We start from the raw sequence: 26,114 nt of genomic DNA on the forward strand, positions 1-26,114 counted from the left end.
AATCCGCTCATGCAGTAACTGGTTAAATATTGCATCACATCGGTGTTTAGAGAATTGCTATTTTTGGTAACTTTTGGAACAGATTGCTCTACATGGAGAAGCATCTTACGTAACGCTCATTAGTTGCTTTAGCTGAGCCCCTAAATGTGGTTCAAAGTTCTGTTATATTTAAGGGGTGAGTTTGAGAGGAAACAACTGAACCTTAGAAAAAGGAACTTAGACAGATGTGAGTTGTTTTTTTGTTTGCTTTGGGTAGTTTTTAAAAAACGTGGAGCTTAATTATAAAAAAAACAAACCTTGAGTCCATCAGGCCCGCAAAAATCTTCTCATCTGTGCTGGGAAAGAATGCCAAGCTAGATATTTGCTGTGGTTCCTTAGGGCCTGGACATCCGAGTTCAGGATGACTTACGGTTCTTTCGCCGTTGTAGCAACTCTTTAAATGTTTTTTTGGATTAAGGTATAAATCACTCGTGTAGCTGCTGAGAATCATCTGATGCTTACAGAGCGTTATGTAACAATGGGTGATTTTTCTGCTGTTGACTCCGTGTAGCACTTAAGAGCGTGGCTAACTTTTAATACCCGTAACTACTGCTTAAATACAACAGTCCTGTTGATTCCCGGAGGGGCTGCTTGGACGTTGGAGCCTTCTGCTGTCTTGAAGCCCTGCAAAAAAATCTCTGCGAATAGCTAGTAGGAGGAAGAGATTTGACAGAGAGGAATGGGAAGGTGGTAGGTGGCTGAAAAGATCGTCCTTTGCAGAAGGGACCCCTCGTAAGCCAAAATGAGCAGGTAATCCACACTAATAACTACACCAGTAGTCTGAACTGCTGCAGGGCTGAAGGAGGCCCGATAGCGAGCGGTGCTGGTTGTCTGCAGACTTCGGAAGCATTGTGCACAGTTGTCGCATGTGTTTTAACTGTTGCATCTGAGACATTGTGAGGAAAAATAGATTGCTTTTGATAGTCACGCATTCCGGTCCAGGTATTCTTTTCGGAGGTATGCTGTATCTATTTAGCTTTAGCCTAAAACCTGATTGATGGATAAGCATTCCAGGCAGTGCTGGTGGTACGGGATAATTAGGTACTTGGAATGTGTTTCATCACTTTTACATTATAAATACTTAAAAATAATGCTGTAATTTCAACAAGACATTCCAATACAGGAATTATGGCATGCATTTATTCCTAGATGCGGTAAGAACGCTTGGCTGTCAGCACCGTGCCTGCCAAACCAGCCCCGAATTAAGAGATCATAATTCACGCTCTGTCATTGCTTAGTGCTTGAGGAGTTCAGATACAATAGGAGATTTTTTTTCCACTTTGTGGACTCTGAGTGCTAGGGTAAGAAAATGGAAGTGGATGAAACTCCCACCAAGCACCTTTTAAGTAATCTGTTTGTTTTTTTTCAGTTAATGTTTGGGGTTTTTGTTTTGCACGTGCATTCTTTGTCTTTCTGTTTGTCTGAAGCAGTTCTATTAAAAAGCTGATTTACCCTGTGCTTTTTGGGGAAGAAAGCTTCAGTGTCCATGCATGTGAGAAACATTTGTTTGTTTCCTTTTGTAATGGAAAGTAACGTGGCTACAGACTGTAAAATTGCTAACTGTAAATGTCATGAGGGTACTTTAAAGTAATTAATGTATATGTTAGTGACAAAAACTATTGGATTAATAAGCAGCGATTATGCATTTTTAAGCACTTTCAGAGTACCCCAGAACGGCTGAGGTTGGAGGCACCTCTGGCTCCATCTGGCCCTCTCCAGGTGGTCCAGGCAGGGCCACCTGTAGGGGTTGCCCAGGGCAGAACAACTTGGAGCAGTGGGCTGTGCAGCTCTGAGGCTTTAGATGGGAGTGCAGAGCGGACTTGGATTTCTAACTACAGAAAATAAGTTTAATCATAGGTGTTTTTTTTTTTTTTAATTTTCTCCATTTCTACAGTTACTGGTATTCCAGTTAAAAAGTCCTAAATGGTTTTTTTTGAATATTTACCCCAAATGGTTCGAGCTTCCTCAGTGCTGCAAGCGGTGCGAGTTTCCTCAAATACCGAATTTCGAGGTTCTCCGGCTCTGTTTCCGAACGGCAGATGCATGCTGCACACTCAGAACTTCTCCTTGGCACCTGGCCAGCGTTGCAGGCTCTCCTGCTTGCTTTTCCCCAGCAGATTCATCGTGAGGTGGCACAAGAAACTTTGATTTTACTTCGTTTCCCTGCGCCGCAAGAACAAACTTAGGAGCTGACGAGGGATTTTGGATGATTGTCTCCCTGCTGAAATGGAGCCTGCTGGGATAACAGAAATGTGTGAGAGAGAATGAGGAAAACCCCACTGGTCTGGCAGTATTTGGATTCTTCTGAAATAATAGTTGTTGCATAGAGATTGGGTGAAGCACATCTTCGGATGTGATTCTCCCCTGGTCTTTCTCTATTCGAGGTAGGGCTGTTTGAAGATTGCCTGTGGTAGTCTTCTGTCTCCTCCAGAAGTAATTGTTAATTTGACAAACAATAATTTGACAAAGCCGTGAGGAAGGGAGTTGCACATCAGGGCACTCGAGCATGCATTCTGTACCCAAATACTGTACGCAGGTAGGCAGTACGCAAGCTAATGTGAATAACAGATAAGGAAATTAAGTCTGCTAACCATTATTTTTGATGCTAAGAACAAAAGGAGGAAATGGATGTTACCTTCTTACACTCGCTTCCTCAAAATGTAGCTCTGAAGCGCGATAAGATCCCCACGCTGGCAGCTAGCTGGGCAGGACTCGCAGCGAGGAGGAAGCGCGGTGCTTTATCACCCGTGCCCTGCTCACCAGCAGCTGCTGAGGAGCCTTTCTGCAGCGCGTCTGCCTGAAACATGTGCAATAAGTGAAGGGTAGAAGGCTCCTGGCTAACTTCTTAAATTTTTTTTTACTCTCTCTGGCTCCAGCAGCCCATAAAAGTGGAAGCAGCGAGTGGGATGCTTGCAGAGCTGCCTAGCTAGTTGAGCTTGTAAACTCAGCCTCTGCTACTTAAACCTGCTCGTCTTTTGAAGAGCCGAAAATAGCAACTGGGTCCTGCTGACGGTGGGACTCCTCTCCTGCTGCTGCCCCGCTCGGTTAGCACAGTCCCTTGCTTTGCCTTCCGAGCATTTCAAGTACAAAACCCTTGCGTGGCTCTCTCGGAGCTGTGCAGCTAATGCCGGCAGTCACGGTTGTGCCGGCTGGGCTCGAGGGGTGACGGCGTTCTCCTTGCTCCCAAGAAGACTGTCAGGGGCCTTGCTTAGCTCAGAGGGGGAGCAGTCCCCCCAAATGCAGTGGAGCAGTGGAGTTTGATCCATATTTGATTAGTCATCCTCATTGCAAAATTGAGGAAGCACCCGTGTTTGGCGTTTTTGCATACAAGGCGATTAAGGATGCTCTGTTTTGAAAATGTGTGGTGGTGGGTGAATCTGTGTAGTGAGCTCGTGCAGCGCTAAGGAGAGCCTGGGCGCACTGCTCTACGGTGAACGATTCCATGTCTATAACTTTTTTTGGAGGAAAAGAGATCCCGTTTGGCCTTGGTGAACGTATGAAAACTGCTTCTCTCCTTTGTTTTCTCTGTAGGAACGCCTTTAAGTAGGAGAAGTTCGGTTGTTACTTTCTCAAGCGAAGCTGCAGCTTTCACTTATTTTTTCCTTATTTTCAGCCATCAGTGAGTGTAGAGACACTGCTGGTTGGTTGTTTTTTAAGCATGGGGCCAATTTTCTAAAAGAACCTTCTATCACAGATAATATCTCGTGTGTGGTGAAATGTGTTTACTATGAGATGAGTAATGAGTACCCAAATTCTGCCAGATGATTATGGAAGGGACATTAGATCGTTAAACAACATCTTAAAAATACTTCTCGTTATGGCATATGTCATTCCTAATTGCTTTAGCTATGTAGTTGTTCCAAAAAGCGCTGTAACTAGGTTACAGGGCTTTGTTTACCTGTTTGTAATGGGAGATTAACCTTTTCTTTGCAATTTCAGGGATTAAAGAGGTTATGGGCTATGCCGGATACGTACACGCTCTTACAGAGCTGTCTGAACGGCGTAGGGATGGCCAGCCTGCCATTTGTTTGCTGTGCTTCCGTGCTGAGTGATGCGGAACGCGACAGTGGGCCTTAAATCTGGGCCCTAAATCGGAGCCGTGGGGATTGGGCTTTTTGCCTGCGTGTCTCAGCCTCCTGGAAGAAAGGGACAAAAATGGGCCTTTCTGGGGAGTCTGAGCATCGCTTCCACAAACCCGTGTCCTGTCTGCCAGGCTCCCGATGCTGCCTCCATCAGGTGAAAGGAGCTTCACTGCCTCTACTGAGGCTTCTCTTGCTTTGCCTAGGTCCTGGTTTAACTTCTTCATCCGTGGGCTCTCAGTTTACTGGAGAAACCCTGTAAATTTCCCTCCTGGTGCCCGGCCTGAAGAGAGTAAAGTTACGTGCTTATGAACATATCCTTACAGCATGCCTGCTTCTGTCTTGCATTTAGCTCGAAATTTTCTTTCTGCGCATGATTGATCACGGTTACTGGGACATGATGCGGTCCTGAAGGCAGATCTTGAAACTGAACTGACCAAAAATCATTAGGGTGTCTGTAGATCCAGTTACAGCCGATAAACAAGTAAATCAGTTAGAAATGTAGGTTGGAAGGGATAAAAGTTTTGTTTGGCAAGTGTTTCACCCTTTCGTGTATCAGCGAGCTGATCTGTTGCTGTGTCTAATCAGTATCATGGTTTATATGAAAGTCACGCTTTTACTGTCTTCTATGTTTATTTTTTTTAAACGTGCTTTGTGGGAGGAAGTTCAACAAAATACTCCATTCTCAGCTCGGGCCTGAGCCGTCTGACTTCCGGCTCTACAGCGTTTAATTGTGCAAGAGTGAGCTGAAATCTTAGCTCCTGCTTTGTGCTGTAGCAGAACTAGAACTAGCAGAACTAGCGCTGGGTTTTCTCTTTTTTGGCTTCAGCTTTTATTTGCACGTGGTGTGCTTCAGGTTCACATATAGAGAATCTTTCCATAGACTGCAGCCTGTTTCTCCTGAGTCTGAGGTAGTTTTACCCAGCTGTGTAGCTCTTGTGCTACAAGAAAAGGAGAATTATTTCTTCCTGTTCACCTCAGCAGATTTCTGCCTCCCCATGCTTGGAGCTGAGACCGCCCGGGTTCCAGGACCGTGCAGGATATGGACGCTTTCAGACACCGCAGCTCTGATGTGAATGGATCTAGGAAGCTGCTTTGCTTCCCAAGATCAGATTAGGGTATCTTTTTGATAATTAAAGCTTTTAGTGGAAGGAATTACGGCAGACCACACGGTTGACTCAAAGCATGCGAGTAATCCATGAATACTCGGTGGATAAGCTCAGAGTGGTATCCCGTTGAGTGTGCTGAGGCTTGGGAGTGCTGCTCGCACAGCATGAGGGAGGAAGCTGTGCTATTGCAGGATGTATTTTTAAGACTTCCACTTGCAGCTGAGACATCGGTATCGCTTCACAGATGCTAGAAGTGCTGCTGGGACTTTGAGTCTTCAACTTGGACTCTTCCAGATACTTTAACCTCCCATTAGGGTGGCTTTTAGGAAAAGGTGTTGTGGATTGTGCTGCTCATAGTAGAGAGCTCAGCATGGGCTCCGTTATCTAACCATAAACTTTGTATTTATCGTTTTGCCTTCCTATTAGGATTATAAAACTCGTTGCTAGCTTGTTAAAAAGCATGCTAGAATTGGGGTGGGCCTTGCGGTGACGTGGCAGTGCCAGCTTTGTAGCACTGCTCCCTCGGAGTCCTTACCCGCTGCCCATGCTCATAGGGACAGAAGCTAAGACTCTCCAGCCCGAATGGCAGCGGGGGAGTTCTGGGACGTTCAGTGAGGTGTCTGGATAAATCAAGTGGCTGGAGCAGGGTCTGGAGGCTCCGGTGGGCTCCTTCCCTCCAGCAGCGTGATGGAGGAGGTCTGCAGCGGGGAGCTGTGGGCCCCACAAGGGCAGCGGTGCCGGGTCGGTGGCCGCTTGCTGCATGGGGTGGGATGGCAGGGGGAGAGCCCTGGCGCTGACAGTCGGCGTGGAGCTGGCCCTGTAGGTCGCCAGAAATCCGTGTTGCTCAGAAACGCTGCAATACGTGACCGACGTAAAGAAAACAAAACAGAAACCCCATAAATATCTGTCCAATTGCATGGAGCTTCCAGCTGATCTATTCTTTTTATACAGCATATCATGAAAAGTTATAAAATGCATAATACTTATGAATTAATTGTAGCCCTTGGAGTATTTCCAGGCTATTTTTGTATATGTATATTTAGGCACTGTTTCAAATAAGCTCTCTTTACTCCCTGCCTTTCCCACCCCCACTCTAGCTATGCCTATTGCTTCTGAGTATTAACTGTTAAAAGCGGTGACTTAAGTCAAGTAGAATCTGGAAACGGTCTTAAGAGATGAGTGCAGCAGACTGACCGGAACCCAAGGTCATTTTTTTGTCAGTTTTAAGCCCCAGAATGCGATGCTGTCACTTGACAGCAATGACGTGCATTTGCGAGGGCAGCTGTAAGCCGTGGAAGTGGGTTGGGAGCTGGTTGCTGCTGTCGAGGGCAGAACGGGTTTATCCGTCCTTAAAACGCTTCCCTCTGAGGGGTCTTGAAGCGCCTCGAGGCGTTAAGGTTGTGTGGTGTGTGCTGGGGTAAGTGGGTGGGGTGAAGCAAAGCGGCCGAGCGGTGACAGCAAGCGGGGGTGCTGCAGAAGTGGCGGTCGGGGACGTGTGGGATGTCAGGGCCTCAGCTTGGGGGGGTTCCCGGTGCCCACAGCACAGGTAGGAAGAGCCCTGTGCATCCCCATGGCCCTGCTTTGACCTGCCTGGCACCAGGTCCTGATTCAACCGGGGCTGACGCAGCTCTGGTGATCCACAGGAGCTGGGTACGAGGCAGGAGCTCTCCACCGTGAGGGTGGCGAGGCCCGCAGCGGGTTGCCCGGAGAGGTGGCGGTGGGTGCCCCGTGGCTGGAGGTGTCCAAAGGAGGGCTGGTGGGCGCTGTGGGTGGCCTGGGCCCGTGACAGGGCCTCGGGGCAGGGTCCCTGCCACCCCCAGCACCTCTGTGCCCGCTTGGTGTGGCGTTCGGCGGGGGGCAGGCCCTCGCGGGCGGTGCTGCTCGGCGCTGAAAGGCTGCGGTTAATGGAAAGGAAGTGCTGGCGGATAAACACTTGCATTACCCCCGAGCTTCATAAATTGTGGTGGTTTTAAAAGCGCTAGTGGTGCATCCGGAGATGCTGCGGGTCCCCAGTGAAGGTGTATCGGTGTCTTCTCTCCTCGGTGCTGCCCCACGCAGCAGCTTGCTTTCTGCCTCTGTATGGCTATTACGAGGTGCTGTAGCAGGCATTCGGCCTCACCTCCAAAAAATCTCCAAAAATCAGGTGTGCAACTGAACCCCTTTCTGGATCGATGCAAGAGGACTCGGGCGAGCTACATTACGAGTATTTATGTACGCTGTGTTATGAATTTTCTGGTCCTTTTGCTATTGAGCATAATCCAAAGCTTGTCTGAATTTTACCTTTTTAAAAGGTAAATGTTTTCTGTGCCTTTATCTGAGCACAGCAATTTTCTTCCTAGCTTGGAGCCAGCGTATTAAATTTTCAGTGGTGCTATTTGAAAGGGGCTTGAACATCAATTGGTACAACGCCTTCTCTACGAGCTGAAAAGAAGGAAAAAACAAAATGTCTGGTGCAACAAAATGAGGCACCTTACGTGTGTGGGGAAGATGCACACGAATATTTATGTAGGGTTGACAGCTTCTACAGTGCTTAGGCTTTTCTGGTCAATATTTTGACAAAATTAACTGATCAAAATTGCGTACTCTATTAGCTCAGTGAATAACCAATTAGACAGCTCTTGTTTAGCTTACAGCATCGAGCAAAAATTTGCTGTAGTGCTGATACTCTTGCTTAACATAACTATTTCTGCTCTCAGAAATAAACATGCGATTATTCCCAATCGTTGGTAAAAGGCCAATTCAGAGAGAGCTCAGGCCAACAGAAAAGCTAAGGTAATTATAACGGTATAAAATGCAAGCTTAATTTTAGTCGGTGTGTTTCTCTGTTAGAAATTAATGTGTTCCCTTCGCTATTTAATAAGCCGCACTCTGTGCAGATGGATGAAGATTAACCTTAGTTTATTGCCAGCCTGATGGTCAGCTGCTTGCATTAGGAAGCATCGGCACCTCCGCGGCGCGGTGACTGCAGCTTCATTAAAGGTGTGCAGGTATCTGGGTTTGAATGGAACTTTAAAGGCTGGCTTTTTCCTCAAGACAGCGAGAGGTATTTTACTGCAGAAAGATTGTGTGGCTATTTTTAGCTGTGGGTACTGGTGAGGTGGAACAGAATATTTTTAGAGCTGGAGAAAATGCAGCCACTTGAGCTGCATTCGAGCCACTTCTTTTTTCACTCTGATGCTGTAGATTTTTTTCAAAATAAAGAGTAGAATTGGTAGATTTTTTTGCCATTATTATTACTTATATTCATTATCTTTATATATAAATATTCCTATAGAATTTTAAGTGTTTTAGACCTGTGAATGGTATTCCAATGTATTAAACTAGTTTTTGCTCAAATTTTGAAAACTCATCACTCACGTGAAATGTTCAATAAAATATGCAAGCAGCAAGGCGTAATTGAGTCACTCTCACTTAATGCATACCAATCCCATATGTTGTTTGGATCATTACTTGAAGGAGGAAAGCACGAAATAATTCAGGAGACTGTGGTGAGAGTGAATTGGTAAAAAAGAATTCTTTTGAAGAAGAAACACTGCTCTGCAATGTTTGTGCAACATTTAGGCGTTTTAGTGCGTCTTGCACTGATGGTAGGGACCTGCAGAGGCAACAGATCTGAGCATGTGCTGATTCCTGATAAGTCTATGGACGTGTCCATGAGCAAATGTGCATTTTGTTCGTTGCTTTTCCCGGATTGAAGCTGGATGAATGAAGTAGTAGCAAATAGTTCCCTCCAGCACCCCCCTGTAAGCTGAGAAGTGGGTATTTGTATGGCTCGTCTGAAACCGTTCTTGTTGATGCTCATTTAATTATACACGTTTGCTTGGAAAGCTTTTTTCTTATGCACTTTCAAAAATCTACCCTTTCAAATTCCTGAATTATTCAGGAAACTTTCTAGCAGCAAGGTAAAGCGATACTTGCAATTCATGGCATTTTTTTGAAATTCTTTGTTCTTAATATGTAAATGCAGAACAAAACCCCATCCGCTAGACGTTTGCGTCATGCCTCCTCTCTGAGATTGCAAAGGAGAAGTGGCCTATAAACCGCTCCTGCAAGCTCTAGCGTTCAAAGAGTGCTGAAGAAAAGGTTATAAAATTTAATAATTTATAATTATGGGAGAAAAAAAGCTTCTGGCAACTTTTGTCAGGGTGTTCGTATTAACTGTTGCCTTGGCTAGATTCCAGCTTTATTAGATTACAAATTCTGTTTTAATCCGCTCAGTTTTCAGTTGGGGATCTATTTTTGCTTTTCTTTTGTTAAATAATAGTAGCTGTTTGCAGGGCATGGTTGGAGGTTTTTAGCCATTTAAAAAAAAGGATTTTCTAATATGAAACTGTATTTTCTTATTTCTGGTTTTAATCATGCTCCAGAACTGTAAAAATAAACTGTGTTTGTCTCGTCAGGATCTGTTTGGTGTTCCTAAATCCAGCAAATACACCAGATGAAGTAATAGAAATCTGTTATCTTTTCTACACTCTCAAAGTCCAGGCTTCCAATATCTTTTCTGTGAGAAATCTGAAAGCCTTAGAAATGGGAGCTTGTACAGTGAGAGGTGAGCTTGGAAGCCTAGCATTGAATAATGGAGCTGCTGAATTAGCTCCGTTTAATTTGTTTTGTTGAAACTTTCATGCATCGTTTGTAGGGTAAATAGATATAGAAATAACAGATAAAGATATAAAAAGATAGCGAGGAAATGCATGGGAGATCAGAGAAAACCACAAATTAAAAAAATAAGGTAAAATTGTCCTTCCCCTCCCAGGAGAGGCTCTCGCTTTGTTTGCAGCACGCCGCGAGGACGCGGGAGCTGTCACCCCAGCACCCCCTAAAAACAGGAGGGGGAAGGAAACAACCTGAAAACCAAACCCCAAACCTTACAGCTCTGCTTCCACGGGCGTGTGAGGTAGCAAAACGAAATAGCCAGCTGGCTTTCAAGCATGGAGGAGTCTGTCTGCAGCTGTTGGCTCTTCCCTGCTGTACCCCACCTCACCCTGCAAAGAGCGTGATGTCGAGGTGCTGGAGCTCGGGCTGGGCAGCGTGGCCGTATGCCTTCCTCCTCTTTCTGTGCTGCTCCGTTTTTCAAGGGTTTTGAAGTCTTTTAAGATCAGCGTTTGGATCATCTTGCTCTAATTAACGAGTTGTTTCTTCCTTCTTTGCATCTTGGCCTTGCTCCCACGGTAATCGCAACGCTTGCTTGTACGCAAAGCAGCAGATTGAAAACGCTGCGAGGGGGCATTAATGCCGCTTCCCAGCTACGGAAGGAGAAGCGGCGTGTGGTGAAGCCCATCGCTGATCACTGGGGCCCGCAGACTTGTGCTTACAGATGTTAGGATGAGCGCATAGGAAGGTAATAGCCACCGTAAGAGGTACTGCTGGGGGCTGGCTTGCTCTTGGAGCCTCGGCTGGCAGGGTTAGGAAGAAACCAGCCCAGCCCCAAAGCCTTCCTCCGTCCCTTTTTTGCTCGAGCTGGGCTCTAGTTAAGGGTCAGTTTGTTAGATGTAATGTGTGCAGCACAGTTCTTGGTAACGCTCGCATGTCTGTGATGTCTTAAAGCTTATGAGTTTCTGTTGCAAAAGAATTTGATTGAAGCAGAGGCTATTCACTGCCTTACTTCTAGCACTGCAGCTTGCGAAGACGACTTGAATGAGGAAAGCTCCGTGTCAGCACTGAGGAAGGAACTTTCTGATTTTCTGCCATGTTAACATATAATGCTTTAGCTTGACCGACACAGGAGCACGATGAAACTGAAGCTGGAAACTCACTTCGCAGAATCATACAACGTCTCGGGCTGGAAGGGACCTCAAAGACCATCTTGTTCCAACCCCCTGCCGTGGGTGGGGATGACACCCGCTAGATCAGGTTGCCCAGGGCCTCATCAAACTCATCTAACCTGGCCTTGAACACCTCCAGGGATGGGGCATCCACAGCTTCTCTGGGCAAAATCACGCTATTTAGCAAAAATAAGCATTGCTTTAATACTAGCCAGTAAAGAACAGAGGGAAGGGAATGTGTTTTGGGACCACTTCTGCTGGTCTGCTTTTTGTTCCTCGCTACACCAGAAAGCCTTGGCAGAAATTGGTATTAATTCTGCCCTTAAATTGGGAATGCTGCAAAACTGGGGCAGGCCAAAAGTTGAGCAGCTGAGAGGGGAAAAAAAGGTTACTTGGGGAATCTGGTTTTAGACTTTACTTTTGTGGTTTTTGATAACTGCTGTTTAACTTTCTTAGGTAGGTTTTTAGTGAAGGTAGCCTTAGCTCAGTGCTCAGTAGCCTTGTCCTTCGGTTAAAGGCATTGGAGTTAGCAACAGAAGCTTCCAGAGACCCTCCAGAACTAGAAGAAAACCAGAGCCGCCAATTTCTAGGATAAAGCAAGTAATACATAGGAAGAAAACAAAAATAAGAGATTCAGGCCACCTTTAAACATGTAAAAAAATGTGAAATAATTCATATTCATTCCATTCTCTGGCCCGCAATGCATTATGTAACATAACTGACTTATCTCGTGTTGATTACAGTGCATAACTCTGGTCTTGCCTTTTGTAACTAAAAATAGCTATAACTTTTATTGTTTGTGGTCCACATATAATATCTTTTATAACATATTGTGTAAGTTGTGTTTGTATTTCCTGCAAACTTTTACACTGTGATATTACGGCTGGCTGTCATCTTAAGTCCTGCATGTTTTCACTTGAAGAAATGGATTGGAGAATATATTAAAATAAAAATGGTGCTGGATGCTACTGCGGGCATGAGTATAAGAAAACATTCACTTGAGGCTGTGCTGCACCCCAGCCCAGCGAGAGCTTTTGGACCTGACAGCAGAACCTTTTATTAACACCTGTGCTTTATTTCCTATGTATGCACTCCAGGGAGCACTCACAGTATGCCCATTATGGTATTTGTGTAGGAAATGACCAGTAAAAAAAAAAAAATGTACATAAAAAATAAGTATTTTGTCATATAACTTAATGCTTTTAAAAACACTGACTATAGCTAATATTTTCACCAAAATAGTGGTTCAGTTTATATTGCCTATTCTTGCCCATCTGGCTTTAGAGCAGCTGATAAATGAACTGCATGTGGTTGCTGCATATAATGTAATAAAATGCACAGGTCTTGTAGCACTGTCATACGAGAAAGGTATAAATGTAATTTTGTGAGATCGCTGCTGTTAATATTTATACGAAGTCAGCGTCTCTCCTTTTGTTGGTTCCAGCCTACCACATACTGTTTTTAACGAAGTATCTGAAGTATCACCCTGAAGTATTCACTCAGCTGTCACTTAAGAATGACTCAGGAAATGTATTGTAGTAAAACAAAAAAAGATAAATTTGTATTAGGTTACGAACAATTGTTCTGTACTGAGCATTCAAATGTTAAGGATAATTAAATTGAATGGTGAACTTGCTCGTCAATATGGGTATTGGAATGAAAGTTGTCACCTGTCAGACACTTCTCTGGGAAGATGATGCTTTTGGTGTGTGTTTTTTTCATTTTCATAGCCACTGGGTATGGTTCTGCTCGGTGGTGGTGCCCGCAGCCCCCCAGAAGGGGTGTCTTTGATATAAGCACTCTCTTGGAGTTGCTTACATATTATATATTTCGTGCATCTACCTCCATAAAATAGCTTCTGGAAACGTGAGAAGTTGCACACCTTGTGCTTCAGTCCTTCTGTTAGCTTTTACAGGGTAATCCGTGATCTCATGTGTTAAAGCAAATGAAGTGATTGAGATTTCCTAAGAGATTTTTTAAATTTAATATCAAAGAACTCTTAATGTTGAGTTAGCATGATGGTCTTAAGCTGATTTATCTCAGGTCTGCTGTTGTCTGTATCGCTTTTTTAATATATACTTTATGTATGAATATAACATCTGTTTATTGTGTTTTTATTTACAAGAGGGATTAAATGGCAAACTTGTTGGCTCTAAAACTGCTTACAGAAACAGATGTAAGCCAAACTGTTGGGCTTGCTATAAAAATGTGTGTATGTATATATAAACGCTTTAATGAAAGGAGATTGTTCTATTAATTATTCCCTATTTGCTGTTTTTAAAGTGATGATCTCTTGTTCTCTTCTAGCATCAGATAATAGTCAGCGATTTCGAGAAACCTGCTTTGCGTTTGCACTGACGCCACAGCAAGTGCAACAAATCAGCAGTTCAATGTAAGTGAGTTTGACCAAAAATGCAGTATTTAAATTTAAAGGGGAAAAAAAAAGCTTGAAAATACCAAACCTAGCTCACCCCACATAAACCTAGCTCACTCCACATCTTTCATTTTAAAATGTGACCTTCAGGAACACAAAGGTATGCAAAGTGTCTCAGAATACTCGTGTGGGGAATGTTTTTCTCCTTTGCATGGATGCTGATGGAGAAGAAAAGGGTGAGGAACTAAATACCACCACTGTCCGGTGGTTTCCTTTGTACTGAGTGCTGTATAAATGCAGAACTGCCCTACCCGCAGCCCTTCCTCACCCTCAGTCAGATCCTTTAAGTTCTATGTTGATTTGGTGTAAAGACGTTCCTCATAGTGACCAACAGAATTTTTCTTTATAGTATACAAAAAAAGGTAGGCAGATGAGAATGTAGCTGGATTATTCACCTTGGAAAAATAAAAATTGCGTTGTATCTTGAGTGGTGTTCTGACTGACCAGAAGGAGAGTGTGGCACGTAAAGGGGTTTATGTACATCTTACAGCAAACTGACAAAACATTGAAGAACCTGTTACACAAACGACGTGTTGTAACCTGTTTTCTCTCTTTGGTAGGGATATTTCTGGGACCAAATGTGACTTCACAGTACAGGTCCAGCTAAGGTATGTATTCCTGTGACCTGTTCTTGGTGTTGTTGATTTAGGGGGAAAAAAAAAAAGCCGGATATTTACTCCCCGACATGTCAGGCTTTCCTTCTTGGAGAAAAGTCTCATCCTGCTGTAAAGCTTGCTGTTGGCCCCCTTGGAAAGAGGGCAGACTTCACTACTTGTCCACTGCGTGGATGATCCATCGCTTGTAACAGGAGCCTGCACATCTGAATGAGTCCATTGTTAGGCAGACCCAGCCTGAGGAGTTCAGGACATCTGAGGAGAAACCTCTGACTACCTAGATCCAAACCTGTAATTTTGGGGTGCTTTCCTGCTTAATGATCCATACAGCTATTTTGGGAACTTTGTTTAGCAAGATTTGGCATGTTTTCACAACCCAGTGCGAGGAAAAAAAATGTTCATTCTAGCAGGTGGTGGTCTTTAAATTACTTTAGAAATGAATGGTGATGGAAGCTCTTTGCTTTTAGGTTTTGTTTATCAGAAACCAGTTGTCCACAAGAAGATCACTTCCCACCCAATCTGTGTGTGAAAGTAAATGGGAAACCGTGCAGCCTTCCAGTAAGTAAGATGTTATTTTGACATACATAATTGGATAGCATCGGTAAGAGCTGTCTGTCAGGAGTTTGCCTGAGAATTTATCCTAACCTTTGTTTTCACGTTTTGGAGCATTTGAATGAAGATGGATAGATGAATGAAAAAGGTAATTAAGTAAATTGTTTCTCAGGAGACCAGCCAGTAGATCAAGAAGATTAATACTCTGAAAGCATGACAGTAAATTTTCGTTTGACAAGCATCCACTGAGTCTGGCTAAAATTGGACTATTTTGGAGGTTGCGTGTGCTGGGAACAGAGCATCAGTGACCAGCAGGACTAAAGAGGCTTGTAGTCCTGGGGCAAAGCACGGGGTTGCGTTGAGCAATGTTAGCTAGGCAGGTTGAATAAGAGCACCGAGAGACAGCAAAGCTGCCTTTTAATACTCCAGTGGGCAGGGTTAGGGTTTGGAAAATGTGAGGCTTAGTGTAAAGAAGGAGGACTTGTGAAATATCTCGTGTTTTGCTGTCTGATAGGTGTGTTTTTAAACTGAAGAGGGAGCCTGGTTCAGGTGGGATGCAGCAGATACTGCTGTAGGGTTATGGGGAGAGGGGAGGGAGAAGGCAGAAGCACCCTTTCTTATTTTGCTGAAATAAAAAGTACTTTGTTTCCCAGGGCTATCTTCCACCAACCAAAAATGGTGTTGAACCAAAGCGACCTAGCAGACCAATCAACATTACCTCACTCGTCAGATTATCGACGACGGTACCAAACACAATCGTTGTTTCGTGGACTGCAGAAATTGGAAGAGTAAGTAACTTTGCTTGGTACATGGTGCTGTCTAAAGCTTACTAATTTCTGCTTTGGCATCTGTTTGAAAGATTTGAAAGATAAGCAAGTTTAATTGTGCAGAAAATACTTCATGGTTGAACAGTAGGATGTTCCTCCTTTTGGTTGTATTTCTGTTACTTTATCGAGGCACATAGGACATGCTCCCTTAGATCAGCGGTCCTCAAATTTCTTGACAGTGCGAGCTCTCCTTCGCCCCCCGCCCACCTGCCTCTGTGGCTTGGTGAGGGCACAGGTAACAAGTTCAAGAAACAAAACTTCTTTTTGTCCTAACTTCAGGCATGAAGCAATTCCCGACTTGGGGACTTGACAAAAATCAACTTCAATAAGTCAGTCCTTGAATCAGCGCATTGCTTGCGCTGATGACAAAACGCTGGATATGCAAAAATGCTGGATACGCACTGTGGCATCTATATGTGCTTGAAAAATTCTGGCTGTACAATTGCAGCCATGCTGTTTTTTGAAGTCCCGAGAATTGTCCCAAGATGGAACTTTGTCCGAGAACTTGTCTGCGTGTAAAGCCCAGGATTCCTGAACCAGTGTGGAAAAATGCTCACAGCCCAACCATGCACAATAGGCAGCCGTAAAACATCCTGGTGGTATTTCACTCCCTCTGTGTCACGATGGATTTCTTGTGGAGCGTAAAACAGCCTCCAGTTACACCTCAGAATAAGTAATGGCAGAATGATTTTTTTCCAAAGTTGTCGTTTATCTAATGAGAACCGCAGGTATCAGAAATAATGACTTAAAAATATACCTCTTTTGGTTTGTTGCAGAAGTATCTGCACACAAATTGATGAATCTGATTGCTGCTTTCAGTAAAGAGCTGTGCTTTTTCTTAAGAAAAACACAAATTTAAGGAAAAGAAACGTCAAGTCTGCATGGACTCCAAGCTGTTCCCGTGTGAACTAGCTCTTTTCTCAGCTTTCATAGATATTTCAGCTATAAAGGAATATAATGGCTAACTTCTAACTCACAATATGAAATCAAAGATGGGCAAATTCTTTGTGTACTTGATGAGAATTATGTGCTGGTCAGAACTTCCCCCCTCATAGGATCTAATGCTTCCTAATGTGATTGTTTGAGGCCCTGACAGTTAAATGTGGGGAATTTTAGTTTTAGATGTGCCTGTGTGGAACAAAATTTGAATTCCCCTCCTCCCCTTCCCTTAAGAGTCAGTTGCATGTCTCAACTAGTGTACTCTACCTTTCCTGAAGTCATAATTGTGATTTTTACACAATCTGTTTCAGGAGCCTTCTGTACAAGATGCCTTGGGCAAGTTCCTAGCTTTGTAGATTCAAGCTGTCTGTAAATAATTTCACAATGTTAATTAGCTTTTTTCTAACTTCTATACTAATTGAGGCATTAAACAAACAAGTTAAAGCAGTAGTGGTTTTTAACGATGTGAGAGGCATTCGTTGCAAGAATAAAATATTTAAAATGTGTTTCTGATGCTATTTCCATTTGTGTAATTTTATACTAAGATGTATGACTGAAATCCCGTCTTCGGATTCTGGTGGCATCCTAAATGGTGGTAGATGTCACAACTGTATGGATTTTTTTGGATTTGTTTTGTTAGTGGAACCCTACGTGACAGTTATTGGGGGGGGGGGGTGAGGGAACAGCCCTTTCATTTTTCAATTTAAAGTATATGAATGCAGCTACAGGGTTGGAGAACATGCTTTTTATCAAAAAGTAAGTGTGAGCATGTGAATTCTGTCCTTTTTTTTTTTTTTCCTAGGGTGTGGGGGTGGTGGTGATGTCGCTGTTGAATGCATAGTACAATATTGCATTTTTAGAAAGAAGGTCTTACCTGCTGTTAGTAGCTTGCAAGAAAAATAAAAGCTTCAGAAGCCTTAGGTGGTGGTCTGAGGTCCCTTAGGGATGCCAGCAGGGAGCACCGTGCCGCTCCTGCCTGCCCTGTCCCTCTAGCGAAGGGGGAGCTGGCGGGGAGGTGTTTGCCGTGCAGCTGCCCTGCTTGCAAGCCAAATCGCCTTCTGGAGTGGCAGAAGCGAAGATCTCCGGCGCTTTGCTGACACCAGTAAGGAACATTTGTGTGGTCTGGTCTGCTGGCTCGGAGGGGGAAGTACCCAAACCCCTGCCAAAGGGGAAGGGCAGACGGTGGGGAGCGGCAATTTCCTGCCCCCCCTGGCTGGATCCTGAGAGTATGCCTTGGCACCCTGGAACTCCTGAGCCCTTGCTGCCTTACTGCAGCTGAGCTTCGGCAGTGAAGTAGTCGTAGCATAAGTAGCCGTAGCATTTCACAGACAGTAAGTGCAGGAAGATAGGAAAGGAAGGTTGAACAGTGCTTCCAGACCGAGTAGGGGATGCTCCAGATGATGCATCTCAGTTATTACTTTTGGAGAGACACAACTGTTGTTTTTTTCCTATTTTGAAAAAGAAATAAGCTTTTATTTTTAAAAAGAAAAAAAGTTTTGATCATATTTGGTCTGACAGCTTCCCTTGGATGTGTTGCACAGCTGTAGCACCTAACATAATTTATGTGAAATTACCCTTTTAAAATGGGCTGTAGGCTACATGCCCTGATTTAGATGCAAGACTTATAGAAGAGCCCTAAGTGCTCTTTTGATAGCTGAAGGAATAGCTTGTATTGCAGCTAAATCTAATCTCAGTGAAGCCCGAAGTCACTCTTGTTACATCTCTAAAACTGCAGCCCTGAAAGCTTCCTGCAGCACCATGGGTTTTGTTTAGCTTGAAAAGTGCCTTCTGATGTTCTCTAGCTGCTTTAGAATTGCAGGGCCCTGTCATCGTGTAACAAAGTGCATAAACATTGCATGAGATGCAAGCTATCTCTTGATTAAAACAGTTTTTACTTTGATTTTTTGTTCTGTTTTCCAGAACTATTCCATGGCAGTCTATCTTGTAAAGCAGCTATCCTCTACGGTGTTACTGCAGAGGTTGCGAGCAAAAGGAATACGGAACCCCGATCATTCTCGAGCACTAAGTATGTCTGATGTACTTCTCGTTTAAAAAGGAAAAATAGCTTTTGTAAACGGAGATTTGAAATAGAAATAGAAATACTAACGGAGGTTTGGACTTCCTACAATTCTCTGAGTTTCGAGAATCTGATAGTGGTGTTCTTTGTATTCAGTTCCAATTCAAAGACTCAGAGGCTTTTGTTTGTACTAGGAGCCAGTCCAGGAACCCTGTTGACACTGTGTAGGGAAAAATGCAAGAGAATCTCTTTCACTTCAGTCATGCTGGCTTTGTTTCTTCAGAATACAACAACTGTATTTACATAGTTAACTGGTAATTCAGTACCTCGAGCAAGCTGAACTAAATGGCAAATACTGAGCCTTGATGCCGCAGGGCTGGGGGAAGGTCGTCGTCAACATGATTTCTGTTCCTTTGGCACAGTACTGTTGGAGTGGGCTCCTGGAGATAGAGAGTCTGGCACAGTACTCCCTCCACTCCCCTCCTTCCAAATTTAGTGTGAGGTTTGCTGCTTTGTTGTTTTCTCTGACAAGTACACAGTGGTAAATTAAAAATGCAAACAGAATCTGCTACACACCTTTTTTTTCCAAGGGAAGGGATGAAAAGACCAACACCTTCCAGCAGCTGTTGATCAGACTCGTTCATGCCCTGTTGGGAGATGCTCAGATAATGTGCGCTGTGCACAGCACAGGGCCTTCCACATGAGGGAAGAAATTAGCCCACCAGTAAATGCAGTGCTACAAAGCCAGCAGTATATAGCACTGGGCGTTAGCTTGTGCTAATCCAGTATGATGCACAAAAATCCAGAGTTTTTCCAGGTGGCTCCTGCTTTTTGTCTACAAGGGGACAATGGGTGTAGGTACGGTTCATAGAGCAGGAAGAATGTGGAACCGTGACTTGTTCATTTAAACAAAAGCTGCTTATAAAACACTCCTTATAGATAAAAATAGAGGCTGGGTAGAGATGAAAGACTTCTGTAGTGTTAGTATTTCACTGCAGTTATTTAAAACACAAATTTTGTCAGAGTACTTCTGTAACTTTCTATTTCTCAATTTGCTCTTAAGTCTTGAATCATAGGATTGCTTGATGAGTATTTCAGAGGTTTACATAGGCTTGTCCACGTTAGAATTACCAATGTTTTTTTTTAATGCTCTTGAAGTTAGCAGTAGTGTTAATGTTGCTCATCTTGTTGATGGATTTTAAGTAACTTCCAGCTCTATGTTTGTGTATATATGGAAAGACACATCTCTGTATAAATATTTTTTTTCTAGGGATCTTGGTTTAAGATGAACTTTTCCTGCTTTTAGCTTAAATTATCATTCATGATCTTTCCAGACAGTAAAGATTACTTAAGTTACATATTCATTGTGCAGGTTTGAAACAGTAGTTACTGCTTTTTGCTTCCAGTAGATATGGCAAATTGCTTAGCACAGAGTTTTAAATTTGTTTTATTTGTCATCTTTTTTTTTAATCCACTATAAAGTTAACTCTTTTTTTCTTCCAAATAACAGTTAAAGAGAAACTGACTGCAGATCCTGACAGCGAAATAGCAACAACAAGCTTAAGAGTTTCTCTTCTTTGTCCAGTAAGTGTTTTTAATACCTTCAGAACTGGTTCTGATTAAAAGGAAAAAAGTAGCTGTTCACAGACAAGTGTTTGGTAGAGGTTAGCTTGCGCACTAACTTTGTGGGGATGGGATTCTGTACTGAACTTAAGCATGTGATTTGGCCCTGACCAGATGAGCATTCCCTGTACTTGAAAATGCTATTCAAAATTACATGTAAGCATACATTTAACTCTATCACTAGATCATGTGAGTGTGCAGCTTGGGTCCTTGGTGCTTGGTTGTGATAAAACCACTCAGCGGTAAGGTAGGTCAATCTGTCTGTTAAAAAGAGCTCTTCGCTCTTCAGATGGCGTCTGCAGCCAGAGTTGAGCATCTATTAGCTGAAGTTGATTATATGCATGTGTACACTTAGAATATTTCATGATCTTAGGTGAAAAATGAAGCAGTGTTCTAGAGGATGTTCAAACAAAATTTGTCCCAGCTTTGAAGGGGGAGCGTCTAATTCCAGTGAATGTGGAAGTGGCAGGCTTAATGTTTCTTGACCTGTTAATTGTTTAACCAAATACACGCAGGGATAAGCAGTAGTTCATACCTGGGTTTGTTATCGTTGGCTGAACTGCACAATACTAATGCTATGTGCACTTTCTTTTAAGCTTTGGGTCATGGTGCTATTCTTGTTTTAAACATCACGCACCTTCAGAATACTGAATTGTTCTCTGTGTTGATTGACACCTTGTCTTTATTGCAGTATAACTTTTTAACCTCTCGTCAAGATTAAGGATGCATCTGTTTCCTGGTTTGGCTCAATCCACTCAAGCTTGACACGAAATTCTCAGTTCTGAAATCTAAAGAAAGTTGACTTAATTTATTCTTAGAAAAAATATTTTTCAAGTTACTAAATACCTGCTTAGACTCTAACAATGTAAAGATAAACTTTTTACGAAGCAAACCTTTTATATCTAAAGGCACATTTAACACAGTGGTTACTTTTTATTCAAAAAAAAAAAGTAGATTATTGTACATCTTTGTGTGGTATTTGCACAATCGTCAGTCTTAAGACTTACCATCAATGTTAATATGGAGAACTGCAAGTAATATGTTTACTTACAAAGGTGTTCTGTCTTTCTACAAGATTTAGGAGTTGCCTTTAAGATAAAATCCTGATCTGTAAACTTATAACCTCATAACTTGAAATCTTAGAAACATATGACCCTATGAAGCACATCGAAACTGCTGCAGATGTGGAATGCTGAAGTGTTTCAGGTCCACACCTGGTAGTCAGTTTTGCTGAGTCGCTTTAGTTGAATTTTTATTTTGCAGTCAGTACTTAGTTATTCTAGGAAGTATCCCAATGATAACCCCGCTGCTTTTTACGTCATTCTTCAGGCATGCTGTTTTGACCACTTTATTAGTTTCGAATACAGACAAAAGTAATGATCAATTAGTAGGAATTAAATGACTCTAAGAGTTCAGAAGTACCTACGTATGAACTCGTTATCCTAATCTTCATGCATCTTCTGGAATAATTTTTTTTTTTTATTTCAGCCATACTTGGTTTGTCAAAACTTCCACTTCAGGCAGTTGGGTTTCTGTTCTGTCTTAATTTTCTGACTGACTTCAGTTTGCCCTAATTGTGTCCATTTGATTTCTAGATGCGTCTTTCTTCTTGCTGACTGTGATTCAGATCAGTTAATATTAAAGCAGGAAGATACAAGATTAGGTATTTGTAAACTTGCAATCCTAAAAACAAACGTGTCAGATTCTACTCTTCTTTATCAGTTTTGTCAGGGATGAAAACAAAATGCTAATCAACCGTTAGGCTGTAGCTTATCAGAAGTCCTGCCTTCTTCAGTATTTCCTCTTTAAAATGTAGTTCTTATCTGATAGCCGTACAAGACGGTCTGTGGCAACATATTTGTCTCTGTCATTTTAATACTGTTTACAAAACGTGCGTGCTTGATTTTTTTCCAGCATGTTCCGAATTCTGGGCTGTTTGATCTCACTGTAGCTCTTGGAATAATCCATCACTGCAAAAGCTCTTTGGGACAGAGCCTGGGCCTTTCAAACTGTCCTGTGAATAGAAGGATTGCTAGCAGGATTCAGACTGTCCTCAGGTCTGAATGCGATTTTGTTACAAGCTCCATATTTTCACCTGCTGACTTGTAATCACTTGGCGCAGGCAGAAATTTTGTCTGTATTTTGTGCTTGCTTTCTAATGCTCGAGTGGAAAGCGTATGCCTTGAAAGTATGCGTTGAATATGTGTTAGTCTCCAACAGCAGAACCAAAACCTAAAAATCTAATGCATCTTCAGGTCTGTTGATGTGAAGATGCCGTTCCTCGTATCTCATTCATTATGGGTGTGATTCTGTCCTGTTATGTACATGCGTGTACTAGCAAAATAAGTGGAATTGGATATCTGGATAAGTGGGGGTGGCAGATTCAGATTTTATAACCTTTATTTTGCCCTAAGAAAAAGCACAGGGCGAGACAGCTTCCTGCGAATGTGTTTTGGATTGCTGCTGAGCTTTTTTTAGCACAGAGGCCTGCTCTCCCTCAGAGACCATGTAGCACAGAGAAAAAGCTGCCCTTAACTGCTGGCTGAATCTAAAATTCAGCAGGCAACTAGGCTGGACTGAATCTGCATTTCAGGAAGGCACTTGGATTCATGTTCCCCCCCTTCCCCCCTGGAATAAAAATAAATAAATCCTGAGGCTCTGCAGCAGGACCAAATATTTAGCTGAACAAAAATTCCAAATCTAGCATTTTACTGTAGGTTTTGCAGCGTTGTTTACAAATCCTTAACTCCTGTTCTGGGTGCATTTTTTAACATGAAGAGATAGCAATGTTTTGCAAGCTAGTGAAAAAAAAAATAATGCAGTGTTTCTTTGGCTGATGGGAGGCAGGGATCAAACAATAACAGTATTGGGAAAGAGTTTTTCAAAACTTGGGATGCATCCTTTCTTTTATGACCTTTTTTTTGTCAGTTCTGACACAGCTTGGCCAGTGTGGCAGAGCTGATCCGGGATGTTCGGTGCCAAAAATGGGGAAAGGAGGCATCGCTTGTTAACGCTGTGTGCGCTGTTCCTACCCGCGCGCGTACAGCTTCTGTCAAAGCCAACTGCTGCGTGGAAGTTACAGGCACAGTTCTTGTACCAAAAGGTTGTGATTTTTTTTTTCTGGTTTAAATCAGCCTTTTTTTTAATTTACTTAGGAGTATTTGTTCTCCCTGCAGCACGTGTTTTTGACCTGTTTGTTTTTGTTTTGCATCGCATAGAAGCATCCAAGTTTTATCTCCGCTACCCTTACTCGTGCTCCTTGCCGAGCTAGGAGACTCTTTTTGTGCCCGGAAGACAAATGAGCCATTGACCTGCCATCTGGGAGATGAGAATCCGTAACAGACATGGATCAGGGGGCCTTGCTTTGTTGGGGGTTGATTATGTGATGGAAATAATGTGCTTGGTCATGGATTTGGGGGGAGGGGGTGCCAACCACATGGCACATCCAGCACCTCCTGCTGCCTGAGCTCTCCAGCACCATTACTGCAGACTCCCCAGGGAGTTCTCTGCTCCCCTCCCATCTGGTGGCAAGTTTTGTGACAGTGACTGAAAGCCAGGGGGGAAGAAAAATAAGCGAGATCTTGTAACTGAGCTGAATTTGCTGAGAACAGGGTGGAGGGATTTCTGCTTACAGGAGATGCAAAAAAAAAAAAAGTGCATCATGGAGGAAGTAGCGGGCTGTGAGGAGAGCCTTTGTTCTTGATATTGTTTTTAGTTTTTTGATATTCTGAGATTGAGTGCCATCCTGTGGCATCCGTCTTGTATTGCTCGTAATCAGTATGCATGACCACATTGCTTGCTTAAGCCAAACCAAAAACACTTCCTCCTTCTAGCTACTGCTGGAACTGGCTGAAGGTTTTCAAATCAAGTAATCGTGTATTTTGGTCAATTATATATAACTTCAAAATCCTTGGTATAAATAATTCTTAATAAATCATTTTTGGTTTTGGTTTTGTTTTTCCCCCACAGAGGGAAAAGTCCTGTTTAGATGTTTCTACTTCTTAGTTTCGGTGAGGTCAGTTAAAGCCCTTCCTAAACTGCAGCCTAAGCACTTCACCAGCAAACAGCTGCTTGTTTTTTGAGGACAAGAAAAAACTTTTTAAAAAAAAAAAAAAAAAACAAAACTGATTAATGAGAGAGGGCTTTCACTGCCTAATCAGTTTTGCATTTGTTGTAATCACATGTCAGTGTTTGATGGTTTGGGTTGTCATTGATCTATCTAATCCAAGTCGAGATATTCCTGGTCTTAAATTTAGTCTGGACACCTCCTGTGTGTAGCGCTTGTGTTTGTCTGCTCTGCGTAAGCACCCAGCTGGGCTTTCTGTAGTAAGCTTGGCGAAGCTCTGCTGGCCTGCAGACCCCTGCTGCCCTCCTGGTCTTCTACAAACATGAAGGAAGGGTGCTCCCCATCTGAAAGCTTATTTTGGAACTTGTTTTCTCCTGTGTCACCTTCCACTAACATTTGCAGACACTTTATAAAGTTGAAAAGATACGATGTGTGATAGGGGATAGTCAACTGTTTTTTTCTGATGTAAAATACATCAGAATTTCAGGGTAACTCAAGTGTATGCATAGCAATGGTGTTTATCACAGGGGAAGATGTATAAAATAGCTTCTTAAGAGTTAACAGGTGTGACTTATTTCAAGAGTAGTCACTTTCTGACAGTTCCTTGGAGAAGATAGTGAAAATAGCAGAGAAAAGCATCAGGAAATGAGCTGTAACACTGCAAATGCATTTCTGTATGCTTGCTTCTGAGTGTAAAGTTGAATAGTTATAGTAGTGCCCTGATGGATAGAATGTGGACAGCAGTTTGAATACACACTCTGTCAATTGTCAGCTATGAGTGAATAGGCGAGGACTGACCCACGTTCCCAAATTTTAAAACCCTAATGATCGTGGAGAACTATTTTCTTGTGGTTTGTCCGGGACACTGGTATGCTACAGGTGGTTGGTGGGCTCTGCATGTTGATGAGGGGAATATAGAGGATGTAGTCCTCAGTTTCCTTGATCAAATGTAGTTGAAAAATTGATTTTTAGTAACATTTGTGTTGACGATCAAACCTACAAGTGAGGAAGGAGTAATGTATTACGGCACGTGTTTTAAGTGAAACTTAAATTTGTGAGAGTTCTTACTCAAGTAGAATTCATCCTGTCCCTGTATCTTTTCAGAGAGAAGACAGAAAATCCCTGCTTGTTAACTTAATGACAAAGTGATTCAATCTTGTTTTTTTTCTCTTAAAGCTTGGCAAAATGCGGCTAACTATACCATGTAGGGCCTTGACTTGTTCGCACCTGCAATGTTTTGATGCCACTCTGTATATTCAAATGAACGAAAAGAAACCAACTTGGGTTTGCCCTGTCTGTGACAAGAAGGCTCCCTATGAACATCTCATTATTGATGGGTAAGTACAGCTTAAACCAAAACAAGGGGTATAATTTACACGTTGTGTTCCTGCATTTGTGCAGTACAGAATGCATTGCTCTGCAGTCTTGGTTATCTGGCTATGAGCTGTTTTACGCTACCTCGTCTTTTAATTTCCCTGCTGTTAAGAACTACTAACGAGTTGCATCTTCATTCAGTATTCTGGAAGGGTTGTGGTGATCAGACTGTTACAAGTAATAGTAACGAAAGATGTTCTTTTTAGTCCCAGGTAGATCTTTTTTGAGCTATTGTGCCTAAAGGACGGTTATTCTTTTTAATATTCCGTATTTCTGGATTTTTGGGTGAAAACACCACACTCCATTTTTTTCTTTTTTTAAGTGGGGCAACTGCACAGATCTGACAATTGATAAGACATTCATGTTAGATCAAATTGATACTGCCACCTTGCCCCCAGGATGTACATACGATTTCACACTTGAGGGGTTGCTATAGAGAAAGTGACAGAGATTGATTCCCTGGTACTGGCTACCTGCAGAACACTAGGAATGCAAGTATTGGTCTTCATGAGGAAATGCTAGATACAAATTCCTGAGTTTGCAGTTTGATTCCTTAGACAGGAGCCTTCTTTCCACAGTGTGATAAAGGAGGAGAACAAGTAGAGTTTCTTGGAGAACTATCTATGAATGTTTTATGGAGAAGGAAAAAAACGGAAAACCACCTGCCAGCCTTTTT

General features: G+C 42.7%; 1 protein-coding gene across 5 annotated transcripts in view; it reads left to right on the plus strand.

Moving 5' to 3' along the window:
* Nucleotides 1–26,114, plus strand: part of PIAS1 (protein inhibitor of activated STAT 1) — a 55,813-nt gene that overhangs the window by 21,260 nt on the left and 8,439 nt on the right. For all 5 annotated transcript variants that reach the window (XM_080551549.1, XM_080551552.1, XM_080551550.1 and 2 more), the window contains exons 3-9: nt 13,300–13,384; nt 13,987–14,034; nt 14,508–14,598; nt 15,246–15,380; nt 18,279–18,384; nt 19,886–19,959; nt 25,241–25,401. In XM_080551549.1, the coding sequence (XP_080407675.1) occupies nt 13,300–13,384; nt 13,987–14,034; nt 14,508–14,598; nt 15,246–15,380; nt 18,279–18,384; nt 19,886–19,959; nt 25,241–25,401 (700 nt within the window). The remainder of the gene's footprint in view (nt 1–13,299; nt 13,385–13,986; nt 14,035–14,507; nt 14,599–15,245; nt 15,381–18,278; nt 18,385–19,885; nt 19,960–25,240; nt 25,402–26,114) is intronic.

This window comes from Anser brachyrhynchus, assembly GCF_964034855.1.
Source record: "Anser brachyrhynchus genome assembly, chromosome: 11".
NCBI lineage: Eukaryota > Metazoa > Chordata > Aves > Anseriformes > Anatidae > Anser > Anser brachyrhynchus.